This window comes from Oryza brachyantha, chromosome 2 (genome assembly GCF_000231095.2).
Source record: "Oryza brachyantha chromosome 2, ObraRS2, whole genome shotgun sequence".
NCBI classification, from domain to species: Eukaryota; Viridiplantae; Streptophyta; class Magnoliopsida; order Poales; family Poaceae; genus Oryza; species Oryza brachyantha.
Window position 1 is genome coordinate 13,400,275 of NC_023164.2, and position 13,106 is coordinate 13,413,380.

The 13,106-nt window shown below is 39.9% G+C and overlaps 1 protein-coding gene across 1 annotated transcript; it reads left to right on the forward strand.

The window, feature by feature from the left end:
* Positions 1-7,879: 7,879 nt before the first annotated feature.
* LOC102717133 (cytochrome P450 81Q32-like) lies at positions 7,880-11,698 on the forward strand. The gene is made up of 4 exons (XM_040520608.1): positions 7,880-8,514; positions 9,177-9,522; positions 10,774-11,132; positions 11,446-11,698. Exons 1-4 carry the CDS (start codon positions 7,880-7,882, stop codon positions 11,696-11,698), a joined length of 1,593 nt encoding a protein of 530 aa, XP_040376542.1.
* Positions 11,699-13,106: the final 1,408 nt, after the last annotated feature.

Sequence of the window (13,106 nt, forward strand, 5' to 3'; positions counted from 1 at the left end):
TGATTGACACTGTTGCACCATGAGATGAATGCATGTAAGGAGAACGTTAGACTACCATGATCGACTACTTCGTTTACATCAACGCGTGGTATATCATCGACAATCCTTCTACTTATTAGCAGATTCTTCTATTGCACAACACATCGTTCGGTAATGATCCATAATTCTTTGCTTGCATAGTTCCTGGTTTAGTTGGTAAAAAAAATATTTTACGCTATCGTTGCATACACGTATCCTTATATTATTTAGGCCTTCTTCAGTCTTCACCCAACAGTTCACGGTGTATAAATCTTTTACGTCATCTTATATATTTGATGCACATGCCTTTTGCATTTTCACAGAAAAAATAGATAAATAATCATGATTATAGCATAGAAGAAATATAAGTATATTGATTCATTTATAACTAGCAAACTTACCAAAGTGCAAAGTAAGTCTGGTGTACAGGAAGCCATATGCTTTAACCACTATCAAATTGATTTTGTGAACTTCAATGAATATTAGTGGAGCACCCTTTGTTTCCATCGTCATCAAACCTTTGCTATTCAATTCCTCCATGTAAAATATCATAAAAAATGGATTAGACATATGCACGGATCGCCTTTTGTAATTCAAAATCATTCATTTTGTTAAGCTAAAGACAACCACGCATTACCTGTATACCATCCTTATTTCTGACCTGTGATTCTATGAATGATTAGATTGCCTCTCAACAAGAATCCTAAATCATTAGGCTACGTAGCTCTTCAATGAGGATTGTGCAATTAAAATGATCAAAGTGTTTCTAGGCCCGTTTCAAAGAAGATTGACAATTTTTATTGTTGACTTTGAGTCATAGGAACACCGTACTATAAAGATGGGTGACAAGTGCCTTTATTTCATCCATGGGTGAATCATTTTTATTTTTTCTAAGTCTAGGTTAAAATTTCTAGAGAGCCCTGACCGGCCAGTCCGGCCCTAACCAAACAGTCTGGACACCGCCCTTAGAAAAACTCTAAGTGTTGCCCGGACGATCCGACCCCCTGGCCGGACGGTCCAGCCTGTACACTTTTCCCAATGGCTACATGGCGTATGACAGGACTATATTCATTTGGAGTCCATGGATACATGTGGTGATGCTTGGAGCTTGTTACTCTTGGATATCACTCTCCTAGACGGATAGGCGTCGCCCGATAGCATCCGATTCTTGTTGATTTCACTGGGAGGTTTGTGAATGTTCCACCTAGCCTCCGCAAGAAAATTAGGCAACTCTTGATAGTGAAAAAACTCAGGCTTTTTTCTAGGAAGTTGCTGGGTAGAGCAAATCACAACCTAGGGTTGAGAGGGATCGCTTGATCTTGATCTTGGTGGTTAATCAAGTATCAATCAATCTAGGGATGTGGATTTGGAGACCCGAGTTGACTTCGTGGGAGAAAGCTAAGTGAGGAATAGGATTGAAAGGGATCTGGCTCACAGGGGCACCTTAACGGAGAGTAGGATTGTAAGATCCGAACTTTGGAAAAAACTCGCCGTGTCAATGTCTTGCTCTCTTGTGTTTACTACTATTGCATTGGTTTTTGTCCCTCTATCGTTTGCACACGTTCACCTTATGTTCCCTAGAATTTCACCTAAAAAGGGGATTCTCTGAATCCACTCTTTTCATAGCCGGACGGTCAGGTGTTCTTGATCGGACGCTCCGGCCAGAGCTCTCAGTCTCACATGAGAGCCCCAACCAGACAGTCCGGTCCTACTAACCACTGCGATTTCAAAGAATTTTTAGGAATGCCTATTGACCCCCTCTAGGCGACATCATTGGTATTTCACAAACCTCCACTGTTAATTTGATCTTCAAATAAACTAGAGGGATTTTCTTGGTTTTGATTTGTACTTTGTTCTAGCGTCAGATTTGGAAACAAAGGTGTGCAAGGATTTGGGGAGAGAATCTGACCTAACCTAGCTTTTTTTACTGTCCTGTATAGTTCTGTTGTGCAAAATTAAGGTTATTAGCTTACTACTGTCCAAAATTTGGTAGTGAATTTCATGATGTTCAACTGCAACTTAAATATTTTTTAGGCGGAAGGCATTTATCGCTCCTTCTATGAATCATGCGTGCTCCTACTTAGCAATGATATTTACGATTAGTTGGCTTTCAGAAGAAACCACTTGAGTAATTGTTCTGGTCTATTTTTTGTGGTTACAGCTGGTACCTTCAAGCCAAGTTTGATGTCAAACCAAGTATTTTGAGAGAAGTTTGTTGCCTCTACACTTCCATGTGAATTAAGGTATGTGCACTTCTGAATCTTATAGTATCATGTACTATTTGTTTCTTTAATGCCATTAAACCGAAACTACACATCCTAATATTAGGCTTGAATTTTAATAGGCGAAACAAAATTTAAGAACCAAATAGTTATATATAGAGGAAGACCGTAGTTGGATGTATAGAGAACGGAAAGGCATAAAGTATAACTAAATCTGGGCTACTAGGGTAGATCGGTTTGCAGAGCATGCATTTTCATTGCAAGAGACATTGAGTGATGGCACTTCAAGATGTTCATGTAGCAAATATGTGTGTTCACACAAGAGAAAGAGAGACGAGGTATCAATGCACTTATTGTACAATTGTTTCCAGAGAGAATATGAACGGTGGATCTTCCATGGGGAAGAAGCCATGTTTACTTCTTGAAAAAGAAAATTTTTTAGTGTCACGTCAGACGTTTGACCGGATGTCGGAAGAGATTTTTGGACACGAATAAAAAAACGAATTTCATAGCTCGCCTGGAAACAACGAGACGAATCTTTTGAGCCTAATTAATCCCTCATTAGCACACGCGGGTTACTGTGGCACTTATGGCTAATAATTGCATGCTATTTTATAAAGACAATGAAAATAAAGATAAGTGTATTATTTGTGGTGAGTCCCGGTATGAGGATGTAGATACTTCAAATAAATCTCGTACCTTCCTATCACTCCAAGGCTACAAAGAAGGGACATAAAGCGAGACATCCAAACACATGACAATATGACCACGAAATTAGCAATTTAATGGTCCATCCTTCCAGATGGTGATGCTTGGAAAGATATTGATAGGGTGTATCTTGTTTTTTCTAGTGAGAAGATGAATGAATGTTCGTTGCCATGCTGTGACCTCTGTTACTAGCAGCTTGATGCCTCTGTTGTGTTGCTAATCTTTTTGTTTTTGGGGGGAGAAATCTGATCTCGTCATTTGTTTAGTGACTGAATGATGCAAACTGCAAGTGTTCCGACTTTAGTTCTGACAGCCGATTTTAGTTGATAAGATTCTGACAGCCGATTAGCTTGCTACTGATTTTCCTCTTCTCTATGTGATTTTTTCAAATTTTCCGATGGATTTTAAAGCTGGCCGGTTGGTATTAGTAGTTGTAAAAATGAGACATACTTAAAGCAGGTGCTAAAGCTGAACTGCTTAAGGTGGTGTTTAGTTTGCAAAATTTTTTTGCAAAAACATCACATCAAGTATTCGGATACATATTTGAAGTATTAAACGTAGTTTAATTACAAAACAAATTTCAGATTCCGGTTGGAAACCGCGAGACGAATTTTTTGAGCCTAATTAATCCGTCATTAGCACATGTTGGTTATTGTAGCACTTATGGCTAACACTTTCTAATTAGGCTCAAAAGATCGTCTCAAGATTTTTTCGTAACTGTGTAATTAGTTTTTTAGTTTATATGTTTAATGCTTTATTTAGATGTCTAAAGATTTGATGTGATGTTTTTGGAAAAAAAATTTAGAAACTAAACAAGGCCTAAGTGTCTGAATTTTTTTCAGGCAGTGCTTGCCGTGGATTCTGTTCTCACCTTGAGCTATGGGATTGTTTTGAACAGCTTGTCAGGTACATGTCATGGTCTTATTGAATTCAAACGTTTAGAAGTGACATTTTGGCATGCCATTGTAATTTACATGTGCATTAATCACGAATGGTATTTTTTTAGCAGTTCTTTAAACTTTCGAGCTTTTCAATTCACAAATAAAGCGTGTCTGTGGAGTAGACTATAAAATGACATCATATGTAATGGCATGTGCTAAGGCTAGAAATGACATCAATTCACAAATAGCAGTTTAGGATCCTTTACAACAAAGAAATTTTGGGGGAATTTTGAAGGACATTCCTATGGGAAAAAAAATCCTAAATGGTCCTTTGGAACAAAGGAATGTCTCTTCTAAGTTTCTTCAAAGAGATTTGCTCTGGTCCAACAAAAAGTTGATTGAGTATATCAAGACCTAGAGGGGGGTGAATAGGTGATTTAAAAATTAAACCTAAAAAGCGGAAGCTGAGAATTTCGGAAGTTCTGGTCAGTGGCTTCAGAACTTCCGGCCTTCGGAAGTTCCGTTGATCTTCGGAACTTCTGACAGCACCAGATCTAGAACGAGAAAGGAGTGGATCTAGCCAACCAAACCTCAAGTAAGCAAACCACCTCCAAGCTTTGCACAAACAGCAACTAGAGTACGCGCGGCAACCAAAAACAATGCTTAAATAACAAGTTACAGAGATTTCACCACAAGTGTAGACGGAGACTTTTTACCGAAGTTCCAATCCTTGAGGGGATTGTACTCTCCGTTGAGGAGCTCAAACTTGAGCCGGGTTCCACAACCCTTTCCTCGGGGTTGCACTCGTGCACTCCCCCTCACTCGAGGTATCTCTTCCCTTTCGGAGGTGGGATCTAACCTTCACAAACCTTTTCCCGGCGTACCACAAGAACTTCGGTGGCTCGAGGAACGACGTCTAGCCGTCTAGGTGTCCTCAACCACCAAGAGTAACAAGCTAGCAAGGAGATATTGGGATGAATCTAGTGCTCACGAAATTTCTCACGAAGTCAACACCAAGCACTCAAACCAACTCAAAACAACCAACTCTCACACACACAAAATCCAAATCACTTAGATCCGCGGAGAGGAGGAAGTGAGAAAGCAAGGCTCAAAGTGAATCTCAAGAAAAGCAAGCCAAGGGCATAGAGATGAACATGTGAAGCAACAACCCTAGCTTGAGGGGTTGGGGGTATTTATACCCCTCTCAATTTCTGCTCGTCGGGGGCAAAAGATTCCTTCTTCGGAACTTCCGGAGGTCTCCTTCGAACTTCCGGTCAGTTCAAAATAGCAGCCCCCAACACTTACAAAATTCAAAATCAACTGTGAAAAATCAAGTTAACGGAAGTTCCGGTCAAGACCTTCAGAACTTCCGTGAATCTTACAGAACCGATTCTGGCTCCTTCGGAACTTCCAAAGGTCTCCTTCGGAACTTCTGTGAATCTTACAGAACCGATTCTGGCCCCTTTGGAACTTTCAAAGGTCTCCTTCGGAACTTCCGTGAATCTTACAGAACCGATTCTGGCTCCTTCGGAACTTCCGAAGGTCTCCTTCGAAACTTCCGTGAAACATACAGAACCGATTCTGACCCCTTCGGAAGTTTCGACAGTACCTTCGGAACTTCTGTAAATTCCAGCACAACTTCAAAAAGATAGCAAAAGATGCACTTCAAAAATATTTCCGAGCACCGGATTCATTCCTAGATTTTATTTGCACATCCCTCTTTATAGTACGGCATTCCTAGTTGACTCAAATACAAAGTAAATACAACACGAATATACCGACTTTACTTCTCTTTTCACGTGGGAGGCGCAACAACAACTTTTTCATGAGGACTATTTATACTTTCACATTCTCACACACGTCATTAGTCCTCATCATTTGATTGTCATTAATCACCAAAACAAATTAGGCGCCCAGATGCACTTTCAAAAGTACTTCAAGGTACCAAATCATTTCTCACTATTAGATCTAGCTAAATAGGATGTACACTGTTAGATCCAACGATCAGAAATAATTTGGCACCGCGAGGTACCGGTACCTCAAGATACTTTTTGTTGGACCATAGCAAATCTCTTTTCTGAAATGCTTTAGGAATGCCTCAAAAAGATATGTTTTTGAGGATTTTCAACTTGTGGTCTAACCTTTTTTGGAAAAATTCATTTGTGTCTATCTCTCTTCTAATTCCTGTATATTTTCCTACCCTTGATATAAATGGTTATTCCTTTAGTTTTCTTGCATTTCTCTAATCCATAGGATTTTGATTGATAATGCACTATAATTCTGCATTTTCCTATTCCTATGTTTTGATAATCTTGTATTCCAAAGGAGCCTTTACCGTGCTACCATCCTAATCTGTTTTCCAACTTGTTTTTCACAGTATTTCATGGGTAAATCACTCATTTGACATGCCGGGATCGCATTATATATTCTTTGGTTTCCTTTTGCCTTTCCTACGCAATACAACTCACTCTTTAATTACCAAGTTTCCTTTCAGCCCATATATTTGTTGAAGGAGACAAAGAATGAATTTTAGTTTTATTTTGTGTGTTTTCTAAGTTGTCCTGGAGTATGAATATTGTGCAAGACTGAAATCTCATATCCTCCTCGTAAGTTCAATAAAATATGATACAGTGATGGGGTGTCTTATTATTATCAACCGTCTTTAGGGCCTGGAGGGAGTGAAATGGTACTATTGGGCCGGGATTATTGCTGATGCCAATGACAACAAAATCAGAAGTAGATCAACAGCTAAGACGATGTCAAAGAGCTACCAGTGGCATCGGATTTCTAGGTGAGGTGATGTCCACTGCACAAAATAAGAGCCTAATCAGCCAGACTAATACAGAGGATATGAACCTCTCAGATGTATAAATAATACATTTTGGAGATAGTTCTGTAAGACTATGCCCATATATATATGGCATATATTAATTGGAAATCCCCAAATTAATTAATTAGCTGATGCATATATAAACTCTACCGATACCTTTAAACAATGTTGCATATATAAACGGCTCGGTCAGAGTTTCACGTGGCTAAAACAGTTGTGGCTCACGTTCTGCACGAGATTGTTTGAGTTATGAAGAAAACAAAGACCCTCTGAATTTGTACGTGGGCCTCACATGGAAGTTTCCTTCGAATGGATTAATCATGACATGTTGACGAAATCAATAGTGGCTCAACAAAATCACAATGAAGTTTCCATCCGGTAAATTAACTATGACATGTTGACGAAATCAATAGTTATTCACAACAAAAAAAAAACAGCAAAAATAGCTTCAAGCAAACACTTTTAAGCGTAGATTCTATCATCAGGAAGTCTAATCCGCGCGGTCGTGGGCCGGCTCATGAAGACGCGCGCGTGCCGAGCGGTATTAGCCCGTGTCATCAACGCTAATCGTCATTAATTAGTACATAACTAATTATTTAATTATAAAATAATATATAAATCGAGTTAAAATTTGTAAATTTCAGTTGAGATTTTCAAATGTTGGTTGAAATTTTTTGAAATTTCAATTTGAGTTGAAACTTTTGAATTTAAGGTTAAAAACTTTGAGCTTGAGTTTAAAGAGTTTCGAACTGAGGTAGAAAGTTTTGAATTTGAGGTAAAAAGAAGCGGGTTTTCTATTTGTCAATCGCTTGAAAAATTTTAATCTATCAATCGATTTTTCTTGTCTATTAGATTTGCTCCAAGATTGCCTACGTGCTAATTTGTTTGGTTTTTTCCGTTGCCGTTCGATCTCGCACCAGCCTCTCACAGAATCGATCATTGGATTCAGTTTTTTCTACCAATTGACTAATACTACATTCTGTGTGCGTGGCAAAAAGAAAACTTTGAACTGAAATATAAATCATTCTGTGTGCGTGGGTGACGCGCGTGCCAATTAGCAGCCCCTACATTCTATTCTATTATAAGACTTTAATTTAACTAGTGTATTTCATCGAAGTCATCTCCCAAAGAAACGCGCCACCTTCTTCTATATATTATGATCCACTCCTCTTCTTGCTGCAAATCAAGCCAAGAACTAGCTAGCTAGAGAGTGATCTGCCATGGATGGTGCTATGACCTTGCACGCTGGCACCCTCTTCGCTTCTCTCTTCCTCCTGCTGCTGCCGCTGCTCGCGCTCATGGAAGCCGCCCGGTGCCGCCGCCGTCGAGGCGAGACGACGCAGCAGCCGCCGGAGCCCGCGGGTCTCCCGCTCGTCGGCCACCTGCACCTCTTCAAGAAGCCGCTGCACCGCACCCTCGCGCGCCTGGCCGCGCGCCACGGCCACGTGTTCGGGCTCCGCCTGGGCTCCCGCCGCGTCGCCGTCGTGTCGTCGGCCGCCGCCGCGGAGGAGTGCCTCGGCGCGCACGACGCCGCGTTCGCCGACCGGCCGCGGCTGCCGTCCGGCGGGATCCTCTCGTACGGCTGGTCCACCATGGGCACCGCCAACTACGGCGCCTACTGGCGCCACGTCCGCCGCATCGCCGTCACCGAGATCATGTCCGCGCAGCGGGTGCACCACTTCGCCGACGTCCACGTCCGCGAGGCGCGCGCCATGGCGCGCCACCTCTACCGCGCGGCGGCTCGCCATGGCGCTGCGGCGCCGGCGCGCGCGCGGGTGGAGCTCAAGTCGCGGCTGTTCGAGCTGCTCATGAACACCATGATGGCCATGATCTGCGACAAAACCTACTACGGCACGTAAGATTATAGATTCAGCATGATTAAGCTTTATTTTTTTTATACGACACCGTTGACTTTTGAATCTACGTTTGACCGTCCGTCTTATTCAAAATTTATATCTAAATATGTAAAATTATAAAGCATACTTAAAGTTTATATAATAATAAATCAAATTATAATAAAATAATTAATAATTATATAATATTTTTTAATAAGACGAAAGGTCAAACGTGAATCTAAAAGTCAACGGCTTCATATAAAAGAATATGGAGGGAGTAAATGCTACTCATCCATTCTATTCATCCATTCTATATTGTAAGATTTTCTAAAATACTACGTATTTGTTCTATATTATAAGAATTTCTAAATTTATCCTGGTATTATTATATATATTTTGTATATATGACTAATTTAATAGGAACAAGGGTGAAGCTAGAGCGAATATAGGGGTGTGATTCTTATTTGTTTTTGGTAGGTTAAATAAGATTTAAACTGTTACGGGTGATTGAATTTGAATCGAGTGATACACATATGATGAAAATTGATGAACTCTAGCTAAATTTTTTTTTTCGAGTGGCAACGGAACAGCTCCGTCCGACACTTATAAATTTAAACACGATCCGAAAGTCTTATAATGAGTAAATAGCTTAACCATGCATTTTGTGACTCCGTACGTGTAGGGAGGACGACGAGGACGAGGTGAGCGAGGAGGCGAGGTGGTTCAGGGCGATGGTGGAGGAGACGATGGCGCTGAGCGGCGCGTCGACGGTGTGGGACTTCCTGCCGGCGGCGCTCCGGTGGCTGGACGTGGGAGGGGTGGGGCGGCGGCTGTGGCGGCTGCGCGAGGGCCGGACGAGGTTCCTGCAGGGGCTGATCGACGACCAGAGGAAGGAGATGGAGCAGCGTAGCACGGCGGCTGCCGCCGGCGACGAGCGGAGACGGAGGACCATGATCGGCGTGCTGCTGTCGGTGCAGAAGAAGGACCCGGACGCGTGCCCCGACCAGCTCATCCGCTCATTATGCATCGTAAGTGACATCGCCTACCCTCATGTCTAGTTTACCATTAAAAATATGGTAGTAATACTAATATGAGCTTATTACGCCCTTCCTTTATAATGAAATAAATAGCAGACATTATGCTATTTCCAATAAAACCTAGAAATAGTGAAATACAACTAGTATGGGCCTCAAGGTCATGGTGATAATAGCGGCTCTCTATTTCGGGATTCGTATTAAGGAAAGAAATAAGTCTATTTTACATCCTTTCATTTGGCAGTTTTATTTCTGTCGCTCCACCGCAAAATTAGGTATAGTGTCTGTTGACAGTCGTTTCGGTTGACATGGTGTCTACATGGATGGATGACTTAGGCCGACGCTCGGCACTTGGGTTATTAGCCAGCATGAAAAACATGATAATAGATTAGTATATGATTAATTAATTATTAAAAATTAAAAAATAGGTTAATATGATTTTTTAAAACAACTTTCTTATAGAAAATTTTCACAAAAAATATACTGTTAAATAGTTTAGAAAATGTACGCGCGAAAAAGAGAAAATCTAGGCAAACAAATGCGGCCTTAGTCTTCACCCACATGGCGTCCATGTGATGCTTATGTGGCACTAGAAAAAAAAATAAAAACACTTATGAGACTCTACATGTGAGTATTTTTCCCATCATTTAGGAGATATCATGAGATATCACTGTTTTCTATATAAAATTTGGTACCTTCTAGTATTTAATGTATTAAAAGGTACCAAATTTTATATAGAAAACAGTGGTATCTTTTGATACTTCTTAAGGATGGTAAAATTGCTTCCTACACCAGTTAAAAACTGCTAATCCATAGTTGGGTCCGCAAACATATGATGCCACATTTTAAGTAAAACTATTCCATAAGGCTATCCCCTCTCTGTTCCCCTACACACCACACGTACACAGCAGCCACAAAAGAATTCCCTGCCCCTCACCCCCACGGCTCCACCTCACGATTGAATTTATTTTTTTGCAAGTTTTAAACGAATCATAACTTTTGCATCAATATAATAATAATAATTCAAGACCCATATTGAATCTGTGGCGGAAAATTGTCAGAACATAGGCACTATAGATTACGTCATCATAACTAAATTAGTTCTGTTCAGGATCCAATCATGAATAACATCCACAAAAATTACTCCCTCCCTTTTGATCTACTTCCAATCGTTTTACAAAAAACGCATTTCAATGAAATATATCAAACGAAAATATCATCCTGACCCATTTTTTTTTATCCCAGAGTTCCCTTGAAGCTGGAACAGATACCTCAGCGGACACGATCGAGTGGGCGATGTCTCTCCTACTAAACAACCCAGACGTGATGAGAAAAGCACGCGAGGAGATCGACGCGTGCATAGGGCAGCCGGTGAGGCTGTTGGACGCAGGTGATCTCACCAAGCTACGGTACCTCCAGTGCATTATCATGGAGACGCTCCGCCTGTACCCGCCGGCGCCACTTCTCGTGCCCCATGAAGCGTCCACTGATTGCACCGTTGCTGGCTTCCATGTTGCCCATGGGACAATGCTTCTTGTGAACACATTTGCCATTCAGAGAGACCCTCAAGTATGGGATCAACCAACAAGCTTCATCCCAGAAAGGTACTCTCTCCTTCCCTAAATGCTTGACGTCATTGATTTTTTTTTAAATGTTTTACTATTCGTCTTATTCAAAAAAATTACATAATTATTAATTAGTTTTATATCATTTCGTGTATTGTTATATGCATATATACAGCTTTACATATTTGACAAATTTTTTTGAATAAGACAAACGGTCAAACGCGTATAAAAAAGTCAACAACGTCAAACATTTATGGACGGATGTAGTATTAGATATGAAGTCTTTCTTTAAAAAATAAGTTTTTTATATGCATGGATGTATTAAATTGTAATTGTATATATGTTTGTACAGATTTGAGGACGGAAGAAACAAAGGAAAGATGACCATCCCATTTGGTATGGGAAGACGCAGGTGCCCCGCGGAGAACTTGGGGATGCAAATGGTAGGCCTTGCCCTTGGGACGATGATTCAATGCTTTGAGTGGGAAAGAGTTGGAGAGGAGTTGGTAGACATGACCGAGGGTTCTGGCCTTACCATGCCAAAGGAGGTGCCATTGCAGGCCTTCTATCGACCTCGTGCTTTAACGATGCATCTCCTTTCTTAGTTTGAGTTTTTTTTTTTAATCTTTGAGGAGATACCAAGAGATTTCACTGTTGATTTTCAAGAGATACTAAATTTTACATAGAAAACGGTGATACATTTTGGTACCTTTTAAAAGATGGTAAAATTGTTCTCTTAGTTTTAATTATTGAAGTACTATATAAAAACTATGATAAATGATCGAAATGTTGTGCATCTTTTTCATCTCAAAAACCATCAGTAAAAACAAGATAAGAAATCTTCAAACATAGATAGTATGTGAATGTTGGAAGGATTTATATGACCGAGGGATCTCACTGCACTGTGTGAAGGAGGCCAGTTGCTATGAGACTCTGACTCAAGTTTGTATTTATTGGCCCAATCCCTTCCACTTCCTTACTCCATGTAACCCAGTTCTTGTTTTTCATCTCCAAATGAATGATCCCTTGCAGTCTATTAAAAAAAAAGTTATATGATAAATCTGGAACTTGGTAAGGATATGATTTCCCTGCTGAATTGTCTGTCAGCAATATGCAGAGTGTTTCTTTTGTGTATTTGTTCACTGCTTGGCTATATACGGCTAAGAGTTGCTAGTAGGGAAAGCAAACATACAAGATCCAGTACTGGACAACTGATGGTCGGACTCAAACAAAACGTGCTTGTCCTATCTACTTTTAGTGGAAGGATGTCTCTACAAGTGCAGTGCACGGCGCTTTTGGTCAAGAAGACAACTTCATTTTGGAAATGTTTCAAGCAAGGTTTACCTTACCAACCCACACCCGAAAGTGAACTTGGAAGCTATAGTAATTGTGTAAATTACCATGCTGAAAAGTAGGATGGTCGAACAAAATTTACCAAAATTTTTTTAAGTTTTCATTTAAAATTATTTTAAACTTGATGAGATTACCATAGCAAGTTTTTTTTAAAAGACTACATATATTTTAATGAAACTGTGCTAAAATAAAACATAGATTTAAGGTGATTTATTGCACAGAACTACAAAGTTAACACTAAATTTATCATAAATCTATATATTAAGGTAGAGTATCGCAAGAATACTAATTTAGTTACTCCCTCCATCCCTAAATGTTCGACGCCTTGACTTTTTTATATATGTTTGATCATTCATTTTATTCAAAATTTTTTGTAATATATATATATATATATGCATAAAAGTATACGTAACCATAAATAAAATGATATAAAAATAATTAATAATTATGTAAATTTTTTGAATAAGATGAATAGTCAAACGTGTATAAAAAAGCCAACGGCGTCAGACATTTAGGGATGGAGGTAGTATAATTTTGTGGAAATTTCTAAACATAGTAACATACGGTGATTTCATCCATCTCAAAGTATTACGGCGCATTGTCTCTTGGACATACTCATAAGACAAGGAGTAGATATGCATATATATGGGTTCGTAAGGG

What these genes read in the sequence shown, in the direction of transcription:
- LOC102717133 (XM_040520608.1), top strand. Translation starts at nt 7,880, where the DNA reads ATGGATGGTGCTATGACCTTGCACGCTGGCACCCTCTTCGCTTCTCTC. An exon ending in TCATCCGCTCATTATGCATC is followed by an intron (nt 9,523 to 10,773) that starts GTAAGTGACATC and finishes TTTTTATCCCAG; the next exon opens with AGTTCCCTTGAAGCTGGAAC. An exon ending in ACAAGCTTCATCCCAGAAAG is followed by an intron (nt 11,133 to 11,445) that starts GTACTCTCTCCT and finishes ATGTTTGTACAG; the next exon opens with ATTTGAGGACGGAAGAAACA.